General features: G+C 47.9%; 4 protein-coding genes across 7 annotated transcripts in view; 2 read left to right on the top strand and 2 right to left on the bottom strand.

The window, feature by feature from the left end:
• LOC135920761 (uncharacterized) overlaps positions 1-3,164 on the bottom strand; it is a 172,026-nt gene extending 168,862 nt beyond the window's left edge. The window contains exons 1-2 of one of the 3 annotated variants that reach the window (XM_070540400.1): positions 2,570-2,693; positions 2,395-2,480 (exon numbers count right to left, since the gene is read on the bottom strand). In XM_070540400.1, the coding sequence (XP_070396501.1) occupies positions 2,395-2,464 (70 nt within the window). In that variant the 5' untranslated portion in view covers positions 2,465-2,480; positions 2,570-2,693. Of the gene's footprint in view, positions 1-2,394; positions 2,481-2,569 lie in introns of all 3 variants that reach the window. The other 2 variants (XM_065455011.1, XM_070540399.1) reach the window with 2 other exon arrangements.
• The window catches only part of LOC135920722 (adhesion G protein-coupled receptor E1-like), a 506,714-nt gene that overhangs the window by 142,989 nt on the left and 339,619 nt on the right, over positions 1-24,106 (bottom strand). The window lies entirely within an intron of this gene.
• On the top strand, positions 431-23,095 carry LOC135920754 (uncharacterized). Of its 2 annotated transcripts, XM_065454997.1 has the most exons (3): positions 431-512; positions 1,365-1,687; positions 22,091-23,095. In XM_065454997.1, the coding sequence occupies exons 1-3, from the start codon at positions 510-512 to the stop codon at positions 22,752-22,754; spliced, it is 990 nt and encodes a 329-aa protein (XP_065311069.1). In that variant the 5' UTR covers positions 431-509; the 3' UTR covers positions 22,755-23,095. The 2 variants fall into 2 exon arrangements, with proteins under 2 accessions (XP_065311069.1, XP_065311070.1); XM_065454998.1 differs by lacking the exons at positions 431-512; positions 1,365-1,687 and adding an exon at positions 18,903-19,220.
• On the top strand, positions 7,027-10,941 carry LOC135920748 (uncharacterized). Its single transcript, XM_065454989.1, has 3 exons — positions 7,027-7,119; positions 7,916-8,241; positions 10,131-10,941. Exons 1-3 carry the CDS (start codon positions 7,117-7,119, stop codon positions 10,780-10,782), a joined length of 981 nt encoding a protein of 326 aa, XP_065311061.1. The 5' UTR covers positions 7,027-7,116; the 3' UTR covers positions 10,783-10,941.

The raw sequence follows: 24,106 nt of genomic DNA, 5'->3' as shown, positions 1-24,106 counted from the left end.
TTTGTTCTGGTCCCCCTTCCCCCTCCGAAAAAAAATAGGGCTCACAACAACTACTGGTGACTGCTCAAGAATCGGTTGGATAATTTAGAGTGAGAACAAAAATATACTTTGGGGTAGCTCAGGCCGTGAACTAAGGCTACACCCTACGAGGAAGTCGCCCTCCCCTCACACTTCATTAGCAATGAATGTTTTCATTCTCTCTCGTTCCCTAATGCAATGGCACAACCCACTCTGAGGGATCGGCCACGAATTAGGTTTTGAAAAAACTTATTTTTTTCTGAGGAAACTGAGGCGAGCTGAAATAGGTATCAGGGAAAAACACACGTGCTTTTCTTATCGAAGGAATCATAGTATTCCTCAATTTTATTATTCCCATCAACAGTGGGACTTCCGCGAGGTGGTGCAAGTGTCACAAACGAGAAGAGAAAGGAAAAGAAGTGGCGGATTAGTACGGCTCACGTGCTGCCAGTCGTCCTACTGTCAAGGCTCGCCGAGAATAAGCCTGCGCAATGGTAAGACGCGTTTGTTATCGAGATCGAACGATATCGGGCGACGATTGCGTGATACGGAGGTCGAACGAAACGCTGACGTATTCAGCTATCCTGATCGAGAAATCAGGTGATAGGTTTGGTCGGGTGTTTGTCCCTCTGCATACGCCATCTAAGCCATTTTTGTGTGTTGCAGCGACATTTACGTGTATGTCGCACTAGCCAACGAAAAAAAAATCAAACCACGGAAGGCTTCCTCCACTGTCTGTGATTGACAGCCGTCCGCCTAACTCTGACTGACTAGACTCTTCACTGAAGTATTAGTAAAGCACTGTAAGAGAGTCGGCTCCTCCTCTCTGCCCTGGGACACACACCCGATTTCATTACCGATTGGCTGACAGGAGTCCTAGCCTAAGCTACACTACGCGAAATTGGCGACGCAGAACATAGCATCCTGCAACATAGGAAAGCAGCAACCAATGAAATTCTGACATTACACACGACAATTACAAAACGTACGACTAACAAGCCTTCATCCACCTAGCCTTATCTTTCTAAGGTCAATGTCCCGCAAGAAATTTAATAAACGTCGTTAAAGCGTTCAGGCTTCTTAAGGGGAACACTAGGAAGCGAATAGCATTGTCTGCCAAGTGTGAACCATGGGCTCACGCAAGGGCAGAGGTTCACTTTTATGACAGCTGACGCGCTCGCAGAAAGCAGGGTTGAGCAGTATAATTTACCGCAACCTAGCCTCTCCGTTTTATTCTAGAATTTGCAGCTACGTATTAATCGTATTAGTTTCAGCTTCATGAGATAAAGCTCCCTACATCGGAGACCTAGTAGAAACGTTCTCCGCTATTTTTTTTTGCCCCGCAGCTCAAGAAGAAGGCAAGCTGCTTGGCCGCGGAGATCATGCGTCACGGCCGCAAGGCAGAGTCCGAGATGGTGCCCCTCACCGACAATTCCACCTGCGGATCAACCTGGAGCGAGCAAGGCACGGAGGAGACGACCTCTTCGACCGTCGCAGTTGTGGGCGGAGCGAAGAGACGCGGCCGACAGGAAGCGGAGCTCGACCAGCAGCGACAGCGACGAAGTCGGCGCGCCTCGTCAGCGTTGTTGGTAGCGTCGGGGCTGGATGACTGTCAGCATTCGGTCCCGAGCGTGCGCGGAGCCTCGCCAAAGCCGAACCGGCAGCAGTGGTGAGAATTTTCACCCCGTATTCTAGAACTTTTCTTAGATCAAAGCATCACCTCGACTTCAAAAAAAAAAAAAAAGTATGGAGCCCTTACGCAAGTGCTTAAGCCCTTATGCCCTTATGAGCCCTTATGCAACCATCATGTAACATGATGGTTCATATTAAGTCTGGCGGTGACTGTAGAGTCTTTTAAGAATGACTTAGCACAGAAAAAACATCGGGCAGGTTTTAGTTACCGCTTGACTTCTGTAACGCCAGTTAGAAATGCCTCCCTCCATACTCGGCAATGCGCCTAGGCACAACGGCATTATCTTGCAGAAAAGAAACCTTATAGAGGAGTTACCTCGCTGTACTGGAACGACAAGGGAGGGCAGATATCGCAAAGGCCCCACCATGTTTCAAACGTCTACGATATACTGCACATGTAGGCAGCGTTGCCTCGGGAGCTCTTATGGAACCACTTTGAAACGAAAGAAAAGTGCTTGGCGTTCATTGCATGTGAATTACATGTTCGATAAGGTTCCGTGCGTTTCAATATAGGTATTTATATAGTAATATAATGTGTACATCTAAATATATATGCACCAGCGCTAATGCAACCGCCTGAATACGGTGCCACAGTCGCGCATTGAACTCGCGGCCATGTGTGCTGAAGGGGGGAGCGTGACAGACACCGAGCCATTGCGAGGGGTCTTCCCTTTGCTCGCTTACGTCGCAGGTCCTCCATGTTATTCGTCCAGTTGTCGGTCGTGGTTGTGGCGCTGGGGGTTGCCGCTACCATCGCCCTGGTGTACGCGCTGCGTGACGCCGAGGTGCAGAATCAGTTTAGCAGTCGACCCTGGGACGACGACAGCGGAAGTGACGCAGTTGGCGGCGACGAACTCACCTTCGAGCCCGGTGCGATCCAGCCCCGCAACGCCGACGTCGAGGACCAAGCCAGTCGGGCCCCTCACAAATCCAATGCCGCCGCTAAGCTGGCTTCCGGTTCTTCTCCATCCGCCGGAAGCGTTGGAACGCATGGACCCTCGACGTTCCAGATCAGGCACACTGCTCCCAGTTCGCCAGTTGGTGCCGGAGTTGTATGGCTAGAGGATGAAACGTTAGGGCAAGTACGGCCGGATGGACTTCCTCCAGAGCCACAGGGTCAAGCTTCTGAACTGGATGGAGAACGCCGACGCCATTCTGTGTCACCTGACGACAACACAGCATCTGGAGTGGCGAAGAGCAGAGACAACTCTTCGTCGACTGTCCTCGGTAAAAACGCAAACAAGGGGACCTTCGCGAAGAACGGCAGAAATGTGAAGCGATTGAACCGAAAGGCTGTCTTAAGAAAACAAGGTGTCATGGGACTTTTGAACAACTGAGACAACGTGACGCCAGGCTGAAGACAAACAGGGGCCTCGCTGTCGATTGTCCTATGCACTTCCTCGCGAAATTTTTCGCCTACGGATACAACTCATTTTCTCTGTAAACTTATGTTTTCTAATAAGAGTACTTACACTCCACGGGGTTAACGCTGGTGCTTGAGCCTACACACTTGTGCTCGTTTTTAAGAGAGTGACATTTCGAAGTCCAAATAACTTACGAGATCGATTGCTTTCGATAACACACATCATCTACAGAAGAGCAACAGCGAATGTCGCTTGAAACAAATTTAAGTCACGTTTAGAATACGTGCGCACCCAAAAACCGCCAAGCGCAGCACCTCACCACTTTGATGTCAACAACGTGGATTTGTAAACTTCCCAGAGCATAACAGCAGCGCGACGTCATACGTTTATCCTGGTTACCCGGCTCCTTATGAGTGCTCTTCCGCGTCGCACAATTTAGCCCTACATTGCCACAATCCCCTTCTTCCTCGGTTGTTAGTCATAGCGGGATACCCTCAGTTTCATTTCTACAGTTTCTGTCGCACCCATTGAGATTTCCCACACATATCTGCGTTGACTGGCTACGCACGAAAGGGGAGTACGGCACAATGTCGGGTGCATATGGCTTCGTTTAGTTCTGCCCAATGCACTCAGGGCTGGTTATCATCACGCATAGAGAGATAAAGGAAGTGGAAAAGGCAGGGAGGTTAACCGGTAGATATCCAGTATGCTACCCTGCACTGGGGAAGGTTGAAGTGGAGATGAAGATCTTAAAAGTGCACACATATGAAAAGAGTGGCAGAGGGGCGCACACACACACACACACACAACACACACACACGCACGCACACACACACACACACACACACACACACGCACGCACACGATATGTCTGGGAGCTGTAGTGCTGACAATGACCCAGGATGTGTTCGATTGTTTCCTTGCTGCCGCAATTATTACAGGTAGCACTGTCAGTCATTCCGTTGCGGCAAGCAAATGCATTTGTGAAGACACGCGTAGCTATAGTCATCAGAGAACAGTTGTATCGATTCGGGTTAGGCCAGATGGAATGCCTAGTCGGAGGTATGGGTTTCCCCTCGATCGCCCTCCATGGCAGAAGTCGTCCGAGTTCGGCTTCGCCACTGGACTTAGAGTGGACACTGCTGATGAGTAGCCGCATTTATAGCGTAAATTATACAAATACACTTACTTCTGCTTTGCCCTATAAAAAGTTTGCAGAAATATCTCAATTTATTGTCTGCGTGGTTCATATATTAAATGGCACTCTTACTCAGCTGTCTTAAGAAAAAAGTTATTTGCCTTCATCTATGGGGAGGCCTGCTGTTGCCCAGATGGTGCTAGCATGTACCTGTGTCGCCTCCTATTGACAGCTGCTAAAAGCAAATCAGTTGCTACATCAGGGTTGCCAAATTGGAAGGTAGGCGGGTTTGAAAATTCCTACACACCTAAAAGTGATCGGCCACATCTAGTATTGCGGTGGCGCTCGTCTGCACATAATTGTCTCTGCTGGACAACGAAATAACAATTACGACAAGGAAGGCGAGGACATTGCGCGGCTCACGTGTGTAAGCAGCTGGAGAAAATCTAGCAGCAACAAATCTCGCACTCCAGCGCTCACGTCACATTTATTGCTCGATCGCGTGACCAGTTGTGTTTATGAACCTTCTGTTTCCTCTCCTTACGCTCTGAAATCGAAATTTTGGCTCATCGCTATATATAGAGCTCTAGAAAACAAACAGTCGCGCGCGAGAGAAAACTAGTATTTGTGCCTTGATAACTGGCTAGTTGGCTGCTTATTACAACAATAGAACAAGACAAAGTTATTATGCCAGTGCTCCTCTAATAACACTTGGTCGTTCATATCGTGTCAGAAGAAATATTGTTGGCGTTTGCAGTTTGTACTGAAGCTTTCACAGAATAGACACCACGATCTGATAATGGAGTAAATTAACAACTATGCCAAACGTACAGTCAACTAAAACGTTTACGGGCCACGGTATCTCAGAAAATGTTTAATGTCCGAGCAGCCTGTAGCTGCAGCCATTGTAACCGTACATCTGGATGCTGCTGACATGCACTAGTGGAGGCTGCGAATGCCAGGTTAAGTTGTGAAAGCAAATACTAGGTTGGGTTGTGAGCCTAGTAGAGGTATTCAGCTTTTCCTCAAATCCTGTAGTCCGTAAGTTTGGCTGAGACGGAGAAATTTAAGGGATCTTCCTTTCCGTCACTGCCATTGGTTCATACCTTTCTTTCCGTCCTTTACACATACCTAGTTGCATCAGATGTCGTCAAAGAAGTTCATTGCAGAGCAGCACGCCTACTGGCACATACCAAGTCACCCAAGTCGGTATCAAACAGAATCATTGAAGGCCGCCACAGACGAAGTCGCACGTGCACAGTGCTCCAAGTCGGCGTCCCGGAGTCTCTTCGAGCAGCGGTGTGTACCTTTCGGCGCATCGGCAGTGATGCATATAGGCGTGAAAGAGGTTGGTTGAAGAGCGACACGCATGCATACACTGCCACATACTCAGTGACCCAAGTTAGTCCGGTGGTTGGTTTCGATAACCAGTGACCACGGTTACCAGTGTCCACGCGCACGGTGTGCTTGTGTGTGTATGAGTGTGTACACGCACACACATGCCACTGGACTTAGCAACCCGACACCAACCCACCGCCGCCAAGGCGGTTAAATAATATTGTAGGTCGGTGCCAGCTCATAACTTTGCGTTTATTGCTCGAGCAACGCAACAGCATTACGGCCTGTTCCATTTTCTTTTACAGCGAAGCTGCTAAGGGCTACTTTCCCCACTGCCGTGTCCGCCTGCAGAAAAAAAATCCTGTAGATATTGCAATGCAGGGCCGACCCACGGCGGGAGGGAAGCAGGCGTTAGGCAGTCCCCCATACGTGGGCTGATCCCGAAGATAGTGTAATATAGGACTCATCCACGGTGGAGGTGAACCAGGCGTTAAGCACTCCCCACACGTTGGCCAATCCCGAAGATAGAGCAATGCCGGGCCGACCGGCGGCGGAGGAGCAGTTCGCCATTAAAAGGAGCCCACATGCATAGCTTCGCTAATCATCCTTCTTCACAGAAGTCAGGGAAACTGAGTATTTGTTTTCGAACGTCTGCCTTGACGTTCTTCTGAGTTTAAATTATCGTTGTAAGTAATCCCCAAGCATATTACTGATGTGAGTTGCGGAATCGCCACATGCTGACAATGAAGAGGAAGCAAAGCCGGATTTCACAATGCAATAACAAGCAGTGAACATCTACTAGTGATAAGAAAGGAAGTCCAACAAGACAAGACTCGAGATCACGCAAATAAGAGTGTAAAGTCAAGTAGAGGGTATTGATGTTCCGCAATGAATAAGAAAAAGTAATTCCCTTCCCTTGAAGATGTTGTTGAACTGTCTGATGAAGTGCGAAATATCACGAATTATTAAACGAAAGCGGAGCAAGAATTGATACAATTGGCATGCCTCTGGTTTATTTAGATATACACTACAGGCAACGTCATCCTAAGTTCAAAAGATTTATTTTAAGGCTTGGAACTCCTGAACAGAGAGCGCTTCTGTGGCTCTACGTGGTTAGATATTAGTGTAGCCATGCGGATTCGGTCATTTCTTGAAACGTGCCGTGTATGTAATGTTCCGTACTTTCCATATGTTATCATCCTGGTAACATCGAGCCGTCATTGTGATTAAAATGTTTGTATCGTCTTTTGTGCCAATGAAAGTTTAATGAAGAGGACAATAAAGGTGGGGACAGCACATCTTACCAATCAAAAATCAGAAGGTCGTGACACCAACGCAGCTTTCAATTTGTTGAAAGTGAAGTGCTTTTAAACATGGCACATACCCACCGTCTCTGGCAATTGCAGCAGTTGTCGTCTTTCTCGGTTGTACGAGCCACGCCCGTAGTCAACCTGACACGAGGTGGCGCAAGCACCACAGACAAAAGGCAAAAGAAGAGGTGGATTCAAATTGCGCTGGTGCAACCAGTGGTCCTCCTTTGAAGCCACGCTTAGAGCAAGCTGCAAAATGGTAAGAGACACTCGCAGTGGAGCTTGCGCGATATCTGGTGGTTATGACGTGGCACGTAACCGGACAGGATCTTGATCGAGAAATAGGAACGAAGAGGTCCGCGCGGTGGCTTGCATAGCGTCCAGCCCGAGTAACTGTCGGCAGGGCAGAGAAAGCTACTGGTCGCGTCAGCCAAAGAAACAAGGCAACCATAAGGGATCCTCCTTTATCCGCCTCTGGTTTACCCGATAATTAATAGAAGCATTGCAGTAGGATTAGCAGCGCTCTATCGGTGAGCAGCGCTATCGGCGAGGTGGACAACACGACTTGCTCTCGTTTCTAACTATCGACTCTAAATATTCTAAATATCGACTCAGGTAGTCGCTGTAGGCTCGGTCCGCACAGTTATTCTGTTTTTGATTTCAAGACAACCGAGGACTAAGTCAAGACGAGCGAAATTAAGAGTAAAATGCGAGAGGAATGGACTGTGCGCATCCGCGGTCTTTATCACGTGACAGGTTAACGTTAAGAAGGGCCGAAAGCTCACATTTCTGCAACGATACCTGGTGGTTTAGTCGCGGCAGGCATCTTTGAAGCACAAATTGGTCGCTACATTTTTAGGTAGAACTTACATTTGCAACTGTTGCAACGTTTTGACTTGAGTACTACCTTTATGTCGAGCTTAACGCTCACACCGCAATTTATCCCACTGAATGATCTGAAAGTCTCGTCGACCAAACAGTATTACCGCCACTTCCCGATTGGCTTCAGATACCTTCTATACACTGTTCCATTTTCAAGATTTTGTACACCGCAGCTCAAGAAGAAGACCAAGCAATTGGCCGCGGACTTCAACCGCCAGGGCGGCGAAGCGGAGCCCGAGATGATTGCGTTCACCGACAGCTCGGCCTCTGGCTCTAGCTGGATCGAGCAAGACATACAGGAGACGAGCTGCTCGACCGAGCCAATGTTTCCCGGAGCACCAAAGAAGCACAAAGTGAGGGAACCGAAACTGGAACAGCACCGACAGCAACGCGGACGGCGTTCACGGTCCCCGTCGTTTGTAGCGGACGTGCCGGATGGCCTTCGGCACTCGGTCCTGAGCATAAACAGCCCGGGGCCAAAAGGAAGGCGACAGCAGTGGTGAGAACGTGTTGATTTCGTTCCTTCATTATTAGCTCGACATCGATAGATATCAACAGATATCAATAGCTTTATATCGATAGCTCGAAACGCATTACGAGGAGGAATGGGGGACCTATTAGGAGGAGAGCTATGCTCCGGACTTGCTCCGTTCTTGAGACCGTGTCCTTGATAACGAGCATGGTAACCAGAAAAAAAAAGAAAGCATTTCACTTTTAGAGACCAGGATGGCAGAGTGCGCGCACGTAAGGCACAACAATGAGTAACAAACTGTGGTGCAACACTGTCGAGCCACCCGGTACACGAATGTAGGGAAAAGTGAAGGATAGCACCGCACATAATAGCACAACGCCAAGCAACCCATCGTAAGCGGTCGAGCTGCGCAGTTCAACGCGCACAACAAAGAAGCCACGCAGCTTGGCTTCTGTATTCCTTGTAATTTTTGATGACATCATTTCACGTAATATCGTACCATGGCTTTTCTTCCACGGATTTCAGAGGTGCATCATTAGAGCAATACGTGGTGCTTTACGCCGTACGTTCGAGAGATGTTTCTTGGTTCATTCAGAGAAACTTCCCTTTAGAGGAACTCGCAGATTTCAGAGAAATGTGACTCCCTAAAGAAAACAAAAAAATATGCATGCAGTTGGTATAGGAGCCTCCGACAGCTAAATAAGCTCAACAACAACCACATCAGCTTTAGTAGGTCACACTGTTGTAGGTGGTCCAACGCTGTTCTGATGACGCCCATTGCACGTAGATTCGATTCCTTTCGTATCCCCGAACCACCTTCTGCCCAGCTGCTTTCCTAGAGAGGAAGCTGTTACCGAGGAGTCACTTCGAATACACGATGGGAGCGGGAAAATCGTGTCCCTTCGGATTCAGAAGACTCGTTTCGACGTATCTAGACGCAGAAATGGAATAAGGGTTACCCATGTGCGGAGGATACGCGCCATCGTAGAAGAGGTTTCCGGCGTGTGAAAGATCACATGCTGCGGAAAGTCATGGCACACTGTCGCTCTTCCTGGCCGCCTGGTAAGACGGTCGCTTGGTGCGTTCGTAACCGAACTGTTGCGAGTCTCTTGTCGAGCTGCTGCGCCGTTTAGACTTAATGGCTCACCACAGCTTCGCCCATAGCGACTACCACAGAGCTTGGCATCTGTGCATGATTTTAAAGATGGTAGGAGAAGAAGTGTCTGCACTTCGGGGAGTAGCCCAGCGAAGAAAGCGTTGTCATGCCACTGACGTCACCGTGTAGCAGTTCTGTTGTCCTCGGGCCGCCGTCGTCACGCCGTGGGCTAATTTCTCTAATTTTACGTGTCAATGCACGATATCATATATGAAGTACGCCGTAGTGGGGGGAGGGGTAATTTGATTAACTTGTACCACTTGCGTTTATGTAGCATGATCCAGAGCCTAACTGTGCGATTCTGTTTGCATTTTGCTCCTATTGAAATAAGATTAGGGCTAGAAAATGCCTGGTAAATTACATTCTTGCTGTGTTAGCGCGAAGTGCCATCTCCGTGCTGAGTTCTCGCCAGAAGCGATTGTATGCGTCATATATTCAGACTACTCAAGGTAAAATCTTCTTATTTACCCTCGAAGCCTTGCTGGCGTTGGCATAAGGTGTTGATCCACCAATTGATCGCAGCCTCCCTAGAAAGAACGCAAGCCATGAGAGACGGGTAAGTGCAAGGTTTCAATTCTTTTGGCCAGCTCGCGTTCTTTCACGTGTGCGTGCTCATATTTAATTGAACGTTCTTTCTATCTGCCCTCTAGAAGTAAGACTACCCGAACGGTGCCTCGTACCCAGTTTCATGTGCTAAGCGGATAAGTCATGGACACTCAGTGACAATGAGGAGTGTTGGGCGCTCGCTTACGTCTCGCAGGTACACCATGTGGTTCGTCCAGGTGTCGGTCGTGGTCGTGGCGTTGATGGTGGCCGCTTCCATTGCCCTTGTGTTCACACTGCGCGACGCCGATGTCCAGGATGAGGAAGGTGGTCGACACTTGGAGGACTACAGCAGCTACACCGTTGCCGACGGCAAAAGCACATTTGAGCCCGCCATAAATGAACCCCATAGCGCCCACGGCCAGGGCCAAGGCCCTCATGCCGATGGCAGAAAGAACGTGCGAGCAGATGAGCCAGCCACATTTGTTGTTGGTTCCCCTTCCTCAGGAAGCATCGAAAGCGGCGGATCCTCGACGTCCCCAATCGGAGACGTTGTGCCGAGTTCGCCAGATTCTGCCGGGGTCATATGGCTAGATGGCGGAAGTTTCGTGCGAGTGCGTGCGCAGGCTCTTCCGTGGCCTCCACCAGATGGCGCTTCACAACTGGATGGAGGACGTCGACGCCCTCCTGCGTCGGCTGGCGAAAAGGGACGTTCTGCGGTGGCGAGAGGCGCAGACGACTTTTCGTCGTCTTCTCTAAGTGGAGGTAAAGAGTACACGACTTCCGCAAGGAGCGGCAGAAGCCTCAATCGACTGGACCGAAAGGCTATAGCAAAGAAAGAAGAACTGATGGGGCTCTTGAGAAACTGAAACAACCTGCCGTAGAACTGTGGTTACCGTAGCGCCGCTGTCCATCTTTCCACGCACTTGCTCGCGAAAGGTTTTGGACATGGATACAACCGATTCGCTTGTCAACGTGGACTGTTGTCTCTCCAGATAAGAATAAACTTCGCTTTTATTCTTCTGTAACTGAACGTTTATGCTTATGTTGACATGAATTTTTTTTATTTTTGGTATCACTGAGTTACTGTGCTCGTCTTATCAGATACAAAGTTAGTGTTTGCAATTGAATTAAGGTTTAGGCAGAGCGCACACTACCATAACGTAAAGGGATATATACGCTAAGTACACCGCAGCGAACATTCAAGAACGATGGAAGAGATCACGCAGTACAGCCTTGTGCAACTTCCGGTTCTGAAAAATTATTCAATGGAGATTTCACGCACAAGTCAGATACGTGTTTTGAAAGCAGTGCGGTATGTGATGCCAGCGTTGGGTTTGTTGCTATATGAGCGCGAGCAAACGTGAAAAGCTATGTGTGTTTCCTGGGTATTGTATACGTAATTTCTCGGCTGTGATATTGACTTGCACTTAACACGTCAGGGAACATAAATGTTGCAGTGGTAACCAACGTTCCTCGTTGGATTTCGCCACTCAATCCTTGCCGGAATTCCACATCACGTAGAAGTTAAAGTTTATGCTGTAATTAAATTCTGAGGGTTCTAACTGAAAAGTTATTTATAAAAAGTTAGGTAATGATAGAGAACTAAGCAAATTGACTACGAATAGCATCAATAATCTTTAAGTGAGTAAATTTTTATAAAGAAAAACTTACGGTACTATTATCGATAACATTATCCGTAGTTTTGCGATAAGGCAACTACAGATAGCGTAACAATTACTTTATCGTTGTCCGTGATGTGAATAGTATTATGAATAGTATTACGATAGTTCACTACTGATAGCGCTATCTGTATACTTGCACTCCTTCGCTAGCGGTGATTCATCTAATGATATGCTACGCATCCTTCAGGACTTTGTTATTGCCTACTTACTTGTCGAATCGGTCACCTTACGTTTGTTCTTGCGCTGTTGTGTACGGAATTTAGCTGAGAGGTTCTAGAGTCTTAAAACAACACGCAAGGCTATGACAGACGTCGTAATGCCGAGATTTTAATTTCAACCCCCTGGTATTTTATTGCAGGCCCAAAGCGTAAAACAAAGCATAAAACAAACTTTCGACCTTCATCAAAATGCCGTCGCCTTTGCCACAAATGAGGCCCCGTGGTCCCGCTTTTGGCAGCTAAACACTGCAGTCACTGAGCGTCCACGGCATATCGTTGTGTGCATATTAAAATTAAACCTCGCCGTGCAACTTTATACAATTGTTAATTTGAGATTTAGGTGTCCGCTAGGGTCACGTGCTAGGAAAATCACGTATCTGGTGGCGTTGCGGATTGAATAATACAGTCGAACTCGGCCCATTATTGTAAACATCGTCATCAGTGCGAATCATGCTCTATATAGAGAAGACAAACCATATTTTTAAGCAACGTTTATGCCAATTTCACTTGTTTTAACCAACTCGACCTTCGATTTACGCAACTCTTATGTCCACAATTTGTATCGCAAAACAGCCGCATAAGAGTGGCTGCTACATTTTTTTTTTATTTAAGCAAACTTTCATGGGGACCGACTTGCTGTTTTCGTCGATCGGGTTTCATATATCTGCTCTGTTTGTTCGTCACACGGGCTTCTGCAAATGTGCTATTGGAAAGATTCAGTGAGGTGAAAAAAATTGATTTCATGGTTTTGTAACTGAGCGCACAGCTTATATGGCTCGCCCAATTACATGTCCGTGCCATGACGAACGTACAGTGGTTTTTTTTTTTTGCATGTGTACAGGTCGCATGAATCGTAGACCATTACATATTACCAACCATATGAAGCCTACAAATGATGAAGCGAAAGGGAAGCTAGATGTAGTAATTATTTAAGTGTACAAGCGATAGATTAAGGGGAAATAAAAGTGGACAAAAAGAAATCTGCCGATCCCACGCAGTGTTGGAATCCGTTCAACCGAAGCTTCCATTGGTGTTTGTGAAAGCGTAGTTGCTGCTTAGCGACCATTTGCAAGTTGTGAAGACACGACCCAGCTGGACAATTCCATTAGGAACCACCTCGATCAATATCAACATGTTGCGCTCGATCATGCTCGTACGCTTCCTCGTGTTCTGCCTGAAGGCATCAAAGCCGCCGGATTCCTGACCCTCGCCGTGAAAGTTACGAGTCCGAAGGTAGTGGGTTTTGTCTGCTACTGGCGGCAAGTTGCCCTTTGGTCGTCCAGTTTCATTTCCCCTTAACCTGTTATTGCTTCACTTCAATTAACTTGCCTCGTGATTTCCTTGGTTTCGTTATCTGTTTGGCTACATATGGTTGCGATTAACAATAATCGGGACCCTCGGTTGCAGCTGTTTTTCGATCATCTGTTGTTCAGTCATTCCTAGCTGCGAAACTATAGCTTGTAACCGGGTTAGAGACTCTATACTGATCTGATGGAGCGGCCATTTCCGCATCTTAGTGCACTTTGTGTTCAGTTTTTCCTTTCTCAAATAACTTGTATGTGATTACGCAAAATTTTCACCACAAAAATAATTTCAGATGCAAAATACTACACTCTATGAAAGTGTTTGAATCATATTTGTGTTGTCAGCATTTGTCTAGGCTACTGATCCGTCGCAGACGAAGACGAGAACACCTCAAGCACGCACTCTTAAAAAAAGAAATACAAGTAACTCTTTGTGGTTACTGCATAGTTATTCCAGCAGTCACGGTTTCTCATAACTGCTTTCGCTAAATGTAGAGTTAGTAGCACTTCAGACAGACAAGGTAGTCATTGCTACTATTAGACTTCAGCTACCAATTCCAAATGCAGTTAATGCCTACAGATGCAAACGTTCTAACCTATAACGCATTAATCGAACCCACACTGGAATATGCCAGAATGTGTTCGATATATGCGCTTTAGGCTAGCGACTTTGTGTAGTGTTGCGCTAATTGCGTTCGGTATAATTATCTGACACCCGCTTGTAGCACAAACTACGTCGTTCATTGATAAATGTTACGAACTCTGCGATTACCAATCGCAGTTATACAAGTATAGTAAAGGTTAGAGAGAGAGAGAGAGAGAGAGATGCAAATGAGAGAAAGGCAGGGAGGTTAACCAGAGTCAAAACCTCCGGTTTGCTACCCTGCACTAAGGTAGCAAATGTTGGAATAATCGGGTACATCCAGAAGTGAGCAGGGAACTCGAACAGAAGAAGCAAGTTTTTCTCTTTCGTAACATATTAGTTGGTAACAAAATCATTTCGAGAAGTAGTTCTATCTCCGTGGTGTATTTGAATATGAGAACGATACAGCACGCGCTAAGCGACCTCCTCCAACATTCCACGGAGACGTCCGCGTTTCTTCTTGAACCATCCGGCTTTGTTTCAAACACCCGCCATAATTTATCTTTCAGCCAACGCCATGCATTCTATAGCACACGTGACACTCGTAAATTTTTATTTCTCCGCGACACAAACACTTATTTCTTCGCATGAGAAAAATCTCCTGAAGGCACAACATTTGTGGTTTCCTTAGTACTTCATTTCTTTTTCTTTTTTTGCATTTCAAAACTCGCTGCGTACTCGCAGACATCGCCTTCCTTTAAAAACTATCTCGCGTTGAATTTTTAAGGGGCTGACATGGCGTCTTGTGTATCTTCGTTCAAATAGCGAAGCAAATGGCGCACAAGCATCGCTGAGGCGCCCGTCCATGTCCTTACTCGTCCGTGTCTTTTTTAGCGCAATTCCCTTCTTTAAGTATGTACGACCGACTCGCCCAACAACGTGCTCTCCTGCATATACCTCGAACGAGGTGGCCACGACCCACAGGGGTTCAGAAACCGCCATCAACGAGAAAAACAACTACCCCTTCAAGAATAAAATGTTGTGGTACATCGGCAATAACGGCCATTACTAACACTAACAGCCTACGTGCCATTCTACTTCGGAATATGTCGTGCTGTTTACTTCGACGAGCATTCAAATTGTTATTTGTAGGTGCATTGCGCGATTACCTCGTTTGTTGGACGATGCTTCCACCTAGGAATTAAATACAGTCTTGTTTAGTAAAAACAGCATACCACAGTGACGAGTGGTCGACCGACCGACGCGGGACTGCGCGAGCGTCTGAAGCAGTGCTAGATGCTGGGTTACAGATCTGTTTGTTCTGTATAGCCTATGGTCCAACCATGCGGCATGGTTATGCGAGGTATAATTGCGGTGTTAGCCCACGCTTGTTTCTTCTTCTATCTCTCGCGAAATAAAAGGAAGACAACCTTTTTTTTCTTTTTCAGTCTTGTTCTTCTCGTCCCTTATGACGCATTCACCTGTCTCCCGGACAATTGTGCTGTCACAAATAGCCGTCGGTTTTTTATGCAATTCCCATTGCATATAACAGCTTTATAGGAGGAAAAGAATGAAACGCAGAAGCGCAAAACTTATATGTATCATGCTGCTTTACAAACCACAGGGACCACTTTTTTGAGCAACGCCATCGGCGTTGCTCAACAAAGTGGTCCCTGTGGTTTGTAGACATAGCATAATGATTTCAAGTGTACTGGACTAGAAATATGTGAGAAGGATTCTGGCGGCGGAAGCAAACATTTTATGACGATTGGCGTTAAGATGTTTCGGCGCTGCATTAGGTTGATCGTACACGAGCAACTCGGGTGTTTTAGCTCTCACGCAAGCAACCAGACAGCAAGATATTCCAGTTCACGCTGGGAAATAACAGATGCCCCTTCTCTTCGTCGAGCAAAAAAACCAATACGGCCAAAAGACGGTCTCAGCACATACACACAGGGCGGCTGATGACTCGCGTCGCATGCTTACGTAGCCAAGGGAAATTTGCGCTTGCGGTAGTTAACGCTGCATCCGAAGGGTAACCAGTGGTTCTTTGAGGACTTTTTATGAACCTAAATAACTTAAACTTCACGTACAACGAGCTAAAACATGTCCAAATCATTCCAAAGTTCGCTACGGTAGCACATTCAAGCAGTGACGCGCCGGCACGCACAAGCCAGAGAGGAGGAAATGCTCGCCGGGCGCCCGGTTCACTTCGTCCACTGCAATGGTTTATCGACATGCAAGGGTTTACCCTGTAGTATGTGTCTTTTCGATAAGCACAGATGTCTGTTTTTTTTTTCGAATGAATGAATGAATAGAATTTATTGATAGGAAAGACAGAGAGGTCGACATGAGCTAGTGCGCTCTAGTCTGCTACTCTGCACTGGGGAAGAGGGAAGGGGAGTGAAAATATTGTGATGGATGGTGATGATAGAGAAGTGGTGAGTGCTTATGTACATGAGATAGTTGCCTCGCTAGAGCCGCTCGTCGAGCTTGGTGTCCTGCAGGAACTTCCACAATACTTTTGTTGCACGCATTGAAATTGCAGTGTCAGGCCATGGGCCGAGGATAGCTTCCTCCGACAGTAGTTGTCTGCCAATGCTGGCTAGGAAACTGTCTAAAGCCCTCCAGTTTTTTTCGAATTTATGTGCAGCAAGCACCGTGTAAAATAAATCTTCCCTTTGTTAGTGGTTTCACACTTCCTTTCCCTTTAGTTTCAACCAGATGCCGGCGAAACTGCACAAAATATTACTGCACATTCAATACACTTAGGTTGGCATCCACATTAAGCGAATATACAAATAGTGTGGGCAATGGTATTTGATTTTCAACTACTCCCAGCTACAATCAAACTGGACTCTGAAACGTGCGCGGCGAGTCCGACGGAGTTTAGCTCGGCCTGCCCTCCCCTCACCCTCCCCGAAAAAAAAAAAGAAATCACTGCTCACATTGTGCCCCATTGCAGAAGGCTTGTGTTGTTTGGCTGAGAGCAGGAGAGCCCATGCAACCATTCGTGTTCTGCACTGGCAGTTTTCATTATAGCACACCACGTGACCGCGGGATACTGGGTTTCCTGTATAGTACCAGTTTTATTGCGTTACTAAGTATATGAACGCACAAGGCGCATCTGCGCCGTTGGCGTCGGCGTTGTCGTGATGTAAAGATATCGACGTACACACGCGACCCGCCCGTGGAACGTCACAAGGTCGCCAGGGACGCGCTGTGGGTTTGGTTGCAAAAACAGTGAAGCCCACGTGGACTCGCATTCAGGCTTCACTCAGTCTGCTCGGCTGCAGCCAGGTAAGCGTTTGGAGATTCTACTTGTGGCATGAACGCTTCGCACACACATATTTAACGATTCTGCAGTGCTGAGACGTTTGAATACTACTCAGTCCCAGTTATGGAGGCAAATGCGTACCAACTAATATGGACATGTCCAGGCTTACAATCGGAATGCTCGCGTCTCCTACTGCATTCGGCCTCCGCTACAGTGTCGCAACCAACTATGACCGCTGGATACATGATAAGAGGTTCGACAACACACTGCTTCAATGCATACACAACACAGGCCTCACACCACGCATACAATATACATATACACATCAAGAAATATGACTTAAGAGAAAATCTTCGTCGCAATAAATACCAGACCATAGTTAAATGTCATGCTAAATTTACTCAATCTTTTCTTTGGGACTCTGACTAACGTTGATGCTTATCTTCGGTCTCATGTCGTGCACCATTGAGTGGCGACGCCTGCAATTCATCTGGCCCACTCTTCATCGAGCATGTTTTCTGGGACACTGTCAGAGGAATACTGCAACTTTACTGTCACTTTCAATGCTTCATATGCAGGTGAAATCGACAACTGTCTTTTTCGTAAGACGGTCGCACTAATACTACAGTATTTAGCACTGTTCTAATTCCCCTCCCCCCCGAAAAAGAAATAGGGCTCACAACAACTACTAGTGACTGGCCAAGACTCGGTTGGATAATTTCAAGTGAGAACAAAACCCACTTTCATTCTCTCTCGTTCCCTAGTAAAAAGGCGTAACCCACTGCGGGGGATCGGCCACGAGTCGGATTTTGAAAGAACTCTTATTTTTTTCTGACGAAACTAAGACGAACTGAAATAAGTATCTTGGAAAAACACACGTGCTTTTCTTATTCGAAGGAATCATAGTTTTCCTCAATTTTGTTATTCGCATCCACAGCGGGCCTTCCGCGAGGTGGTGCAAGTGTCAATAGCGCAAAGACAAAGGAAAAGAAGCGGCGAATTACTACGGCTCACGTGCTGCCAGTCGTACTACTGTCAAGGCTCTCCGAGAATAAACCAGCGTAATGATAAGACGCGCTTGTTATCGAGATCGAACGATATCGGGTGACGATTGCGTGATACGGAGGTGGAACGAAACGCTGCCGTATTCAGCTCTACTGATCGAGAAATCAGGTGATAGGTGCGGTCGGGGGTTTGTCCCGTGGCATACGCCATCTAAGCCACCTTTGTGTGTTTCAGTGACATTTATGTATATGTCGCACTAGCCAACCAGAAAAATTAAACCACTGAAGACATCCTCCACTGTCTGTGATTGACAGCCGTCCGCGTAACGCTGACTGACTAGACCATTCACTGAAGTATTAGTAGTGCACAATAGGCGAGTATGCTCCGCCTCCCCTCTCCCCTGGAACACGCACCCGGTTTCGTTAACGATTGGCTGGCAGGAGTCTAAGCCTAAGCTACACAACGCGAAGTTGGTAAGACAGAGTACTGCATCCTGCAACATAGAAAGGCAGCAACCAATGAAATTTTGACACTACACATGGCATTTATAAAACGTCCTACTAACAATCCTTCCTCCCGCGGGTCTTATCTTACTAAGGTCAATGTCCCGGCAGGAATTTAGTAAACGCTATGAAAGCGTTAAGGCTTCCTAAGGGGAACTCTAGGAAACGAGTAGCATTGTCTCCCAAATGTGAACCATGGGCTCACGCAGGGCAGAGGTTCACTTTTATGACAGCTTACGTGCTTGCAGAAAGCATGGATGAGCAGTATATTTTACGGCAACCTAGCCTATGTTGTCTTCTAGCATTTGCAGCTACGCAATAATCGTGGTATTGTCAGCTTCATAAGGTAAAGCCCACTACATCGGAGACCAAGAAGCAACGTTCTCCTCTCCATTTTTTTCCCCCGTAGCTCAAGAAGAAGGCAAGCTGCTTGGCCGCGGACATCATGCGTCATGGGCGCAAAGCAGAGTCCGAGATGGTGCCGCTCACCGACAACTCTACCTGCGGCTCAACCTGGAGCGAGCAAGGCACGGAGGAGACGACCTCTTCGACCGTCGCAGTCGTGGCCGCAGCGAAGAGATGCGGCCGACAGGAAGCGGAGCTCGACCAGCAGCGACAGCGACGAAGTCGGCGCGACTCGTCAGCGTTGTTGGTAGCGTCGGGGCTGGATGACTGCCAGCAGTCGGTCACGAGCGTGCGCGGAGCCTGGCCAAAGCCGAACCGGCAGCAGTGGTGAGAGTCTGCGCCCTGTATTCTAGAACCTTTGTTAGATCAAAGCACCACCTCGACATTAAAAAAAGAAGTACGCAGCCCTTATGCAAGTGCTCACATGTTAAACTCCGTATCAGTACCTCCCCTCGAAAATTATTATCACTCGTCTTCATTGAGACTCCGCGGTGAATCTGGAGAAGTGTAGTGTTTTCATCAGTGTAGAGGCGGCGCTTTAGTTCAGCTCGTTGGAGTACGAGATGTATACTGCTTGTGTCTACACGGGTGGTGAACGTATGGTTGTTCAGCGAGCACAATATCGACAGGTCATGCGCGGATGTCTCTAAGTATCGTTCTTCTAACTGCCGACGGCTTTTACGGCATTGTACATTGACTATTTTTAAAGAAATAGTACGTTATAAGTGCTACAAAATGCAGTGTTCAGGCTCACGCGCAGAAATCGATTGCCTTCACGCGTTTACAGAGATAAGCGCGCTTGAATGTTTAAGAGAAAGCGTAGAAAATAAGGTTTCTAGAGCAAAAGAAGCCACAAGCATATGAATATCATTAACTATGTACGTGCCATTCACGTGGTAGCTACACAATCGTGGCGCAAGGATTCCATCGAGTAATGGTTGTTGGAAGTCCTATGACAAATGTATGATTGTGTGACGTCTGACGGCGCAACGCACTTTTGAAAGGCCTAAGTTATTCACGCGTAGAATACAGGCATGGACAACAATTTCCTGGACCATAGGAGCACCTGGATAATAATGATGATTTATTGGCGGCGCCTTGGAAAGGAGGCAATGACAAATAGTCACCTAGAATAGGCGAAACTACCGCAAGCGACATCTACCGGTAGCAGCTATAGCTTACGAGGATTGCAGCCATGTAACATCAGGCCGCCAGCATTGAAACCCCAGATCGTTGCCTTCATCTTTACAGAGGCAAACGTTCCGGGTCCTTCCAGTTGGCTCCAGAAGGATTTTTTTTTTTTTTTTTGCAGACAGCCCTTGAAACCCGCCCGTTGTTTAAAAAGAGAGCGTATATCGTTCGTGAGTTGTTTAAAAGACGCGCCAATGGTGCTGCAGGGGGGAACCTGGCGCTAATTTTCGAGGTTGCTCGTGGATGTTCCAGTGGGAAGGTGCTCCAGCGGCTTGTAGAATTTCGATAAATTTGAACACCACGCGAGAACGTCTGCAGTGAGTTACCTCTGGCTGGCATTTGGCGCGCCTGTAGGTCACCGTCTCGTACTGGCCTCGCAGGCAGCGTGAAAATTGTAATTTACAGGCATAGGTAGGGGAGTGGTTAGCTTCGTCACATATTCCGTCAGTGGGGAGTGGGGCGGCGCTGTCACTGAGAGGCACCATTGCCAATGAACGCTGCTCGAGTGCACTTAAACTTTTGTAAATTACAGTTCAATGTAACCGTGGCCCATCCAGCGGCACTGAGGCAGTAGACGCTGGCGGAGAGGGTAAAGAGGACGTTTCTTTAGAGAAGAGCGCTTCATGCACATTCGGTTGACTTCACGTATTTTAGAACTTAATGGCCGGGAAGTGTGTTTCAAGAATGTGATAGTGGCTACATACATTTAGTTCCTTCATTAGCTCCTTATTCTGCGGCCTACAATACAATATACAGTCTCCGTCATACTTAACCTGAATGCACGTTAAGAGCAGTTTTGTTGCTCATGCGGACGTTGTCGAAGGCTTCTGGTTGCGGGGTGTTTTCCAGTTGTGGTGCGGTTCATGGTTGCGGAGAATGCAAGTTTAATGTGTCTTAGTGAAAATGCGTTTTGATGTTTCGGCCGCACAACTCACGTATGTTGAAATTGAGCTGTGACGTATATATCGTGATGATTCATATTAGGTCTTCCGGTGACTGTAGAGTCTTTCAAGAATGACTAAAGACCGAAAAAATGGCTGTGGCTTAGCTAAGGTTAAGCCCAGGATGAGAAGCATACTAGCCTTTATTTTAACGCGACAGCGTTAAGGAGCTCGTGTCGCAGAAAAGCCGGTGTCGTGGGCGTCGGCTCAGGCGTGCGCCGCTTGCTCAGGCGCACATTTCGTTGTCGCGCCGAACGCTGCGTTGCTCGACGCTCACCGCGTCCGATGCGGGGGGCGACGCCGCTAGCAACGGCGCGAGTTGGAGCCCCGTTTCTCCTCTGTCGTGACGTCACGATGTCACGTGGTATTGAAGGCGACACCGCCGCGCCTGAGGAGCTGGGTTGAGCTCTCGAGCGATGGCGCGAGTTGGAGCCCCATTTCTCCTCTGTCGTGACGTCACGGTGTCACGTGGTATTGAAGGCGACACCGCCGCGCCTGAGGAGCTGGGTTGAGCTCTAGTAATATGCTTCGCATAAAAAAATTGGGCAGGTTTTCGTTATCGCTTGACTACCGTAGTACCAGTGAGAAAAGCCTCCCTTCCTGCTCGGCAATGCGCCTAGGCACAACGACATGATCTTGCGGAAAAAAAACCGTATAAATGAGTTACCCCGCTCTACTGGAACGACAAGCGGCGGCAGACGTCGCAAAGGCCCCACCACTTTCAAACGTCTACGAACGTCTACGAACGTCTACAAACGTCTATGCAACTGTGTCCCTTAATAGGAAGCGTTGCCTCGGGAGCTCTTTTGGAACCACTTTGAAATGAAAGAAAATTGCTTGCCGTACAGTATAGCATGTTCGATAAGGTTCGGTGCGTTTCAATATATGTATATATATAGTAAATTATTGTGTACATATAAATATACTTGCACCAGCGCTCATGCACCCGCCTGACTAAGGCGCCAGTGTCGCGCATTGAACTCGCAGCCACGTGTGCGGAACGGGGGAGCGGGACAGACACCGAGCCATCGAATGGGTTCTTCCCTCTGCTCGCTTACTTCGCAGGTCCTCCATGTTGTTCGTCCAGTTGTCGGTCGTGGTTGTGGCGCTGGCGGTTGCCGCTACCATCGCCCTGGTGTACGCGCTGTCTGACGCCGAGGTGCAGAATCAGATTAGCAGTCGACCCTGGGACGACGACAGCGGAAGCGACGCAGTTGGCGGCGACGAACTCACATTCGGGCCCGCCGCGATCCGGCTCCACAACGCCGACGTCGAGGACCAAGGTCGTCGGGCCCCTCACAAAACCAATGCCGCCGCCAATCTAGAGAAACCAGTCAAGCTAGCTTCCGGTTCTTCTCCATCCGCCAGAAGCGCTGGAAAGCGTGGACCCTCGACGTTTGAGATTGGGCGCACTGCTCCCAGTTCGCCAGTCGGTGCCGGAGTTGTATGGCTAGAGGATGAAAGGTTAGGGCAAGTACGGCCGGAGGAATTTCCTCCAGAACCACAGGGTGGAGCTTCTGAACTGGACGGAGGACGCCGACGCCATTCTGTGTCACCCGACGACAACAGAGTATCTGGAGTGGCGAAGAGCAGAGACAACTCTTCGTCGGCTGTTCTCGGCAAAAACGCAAACAAGGGGACCTTCGCGAAGAACGGCAGAAACGTGAAGCGACTGAACCGAAAGGCTGTCTTGAGAAAACAAGGTCTCATGGGACTTTTGAACACCTGAGACAACGTGACGCTAGTCTTCAGCCGAACCCGGGCCTCGCTGTCAATTGTCCTGTGCACTTTCTCGCGAAATTTTTTGGCTACGGATAGAACTTTTGTTCTCTGCAAACTTATGTTTTCTAATAAGAGTGCTTACACTGCACGTGCTTAACGCTGGTGCTTGAGCCTACACATTTTTGTTTGTTTTTCAAAAAGAGTAGTGAACACATTTCGAAGTCCAAATAACTTGCCAGATTGATTGCTTTCGGTAACACGCATCATCTACTGAATATCAACAGCGAATGTCGCTTGAAACAAACTTAAGATAACGTTTATAATAGGTGCGCACTCAAGAACCGCCAAGCGCAGCACCTCACGACATTGGTGTCAACAACGTGGATTTGTAAACTTCCCAGAGCATAACAGCAGCGCTACGTCATACGTTTGTGTTGGTTACCCGGCACCTTATGTGTGCTCTTGCCCATCACACAACCTAGCTCTACATTGCCGCACTTCCACTCTTCATCGGTTGTTAGTCATAGCGGGATGCCCGCCGTTTCATTTCTACAGTTTCTGTAGCGCGCGTTGAGATGTCCCACACCTATATGCGGTGACTGGCTCCGCACGAAACGCGAGTAAGGTACAATGTCGAGTGCATACGGCATCGTGTAGTTCTGCCCAACGCATTCAGAGCTGGGTACCGTCATTCATAGAGAATTAAAATAGATGGGAAAGGCAAGGAGGCCAACAGGTACACATCGAGTTTGCTACCTTGCACTGGAGAAGGTTTAAGGGGAGACAGAAGGATCTAAAAAAAAAAGTATACACATATGGAAAGGGTGTCAAAGAGAAACAAGGAAAATCACACACATACACACACACACACACACACACACGCGCGCACACACACACACACACACACACACACACACACACACACACACACACACACACACAAACACACACACACAGGAACGCAGGCGTGTCAGAGTCATTGCAGCAGGTCGCTTCATCGGGAAAATTTCAGTAGCGCCTTCACCGCCTTCTGGTGTGGAGGTCGCGTTTGCCGGCAGCCAAGATTGTCTCCTCAGAAAGTGGCTGGTCATCGAGGTGTGCCAACACCGTCACGAGCGGCTGTCTCTGCGAAATGCCCTCAGGGACAATGACACAGGATATCTTCGATTGTTTCCACCCTGCCGCAACTATTACAGGCAGCACTGTCAGTCATTCCGATGCGGCAAGCAAATGCATTCGTGAAAGACACTCCTAGCCATAGTCAGCAGAGAACTGTTGCCTCGGTTCGGGATAGTCTAGATAGAATGCGTAGTAGCACGGAAGGGTTTCCCCTCCATCACCCTACACGGCAGAAGTGGA

Source organism: Dermacentor albipictus, chromosome 6 (assembly GCF_038994185.2).
Source record: "Dermacentor albipictus isolate Rhodes 1998 colony chromosome 6, USDA_Dalb.pri_finalv2, whole genome shotgun sequence".
Classification (NCBI taxonomy): Eukaryota; Metazoa; Arthropoda; class Arachnida; order Ixodida; family Ixodidae; genus Dermacentor; species Dermacentor albipictus.
Note: the sequence above shows the minus strand (reverse complement) of the source record. Positions and strands in the feature narration are given on the sequence as shown.

Excerpts from the sequence above, each read along its gene's own strand:
- LOC135920754 (XM_065454997.1), top strand. Across the intron at positions 1,688-22,090 it reads AAGCCGAACCGGCAGCAGTG|GTCCTCCATGTTGTTCGTCC; the intron begins GTGAGAATTTTC and ends CTTACTTCGCAG.
- LOC135920748 (XM_065454989.1), top strand. Across the intron at positions 8,242-10,130 it reads AAAGGAAGGCGACAGCAGTG|GTACACCATGTGGTTCGTCC; the intron begins GTGAGAACGTGT and ends TACGTCTCGCAG.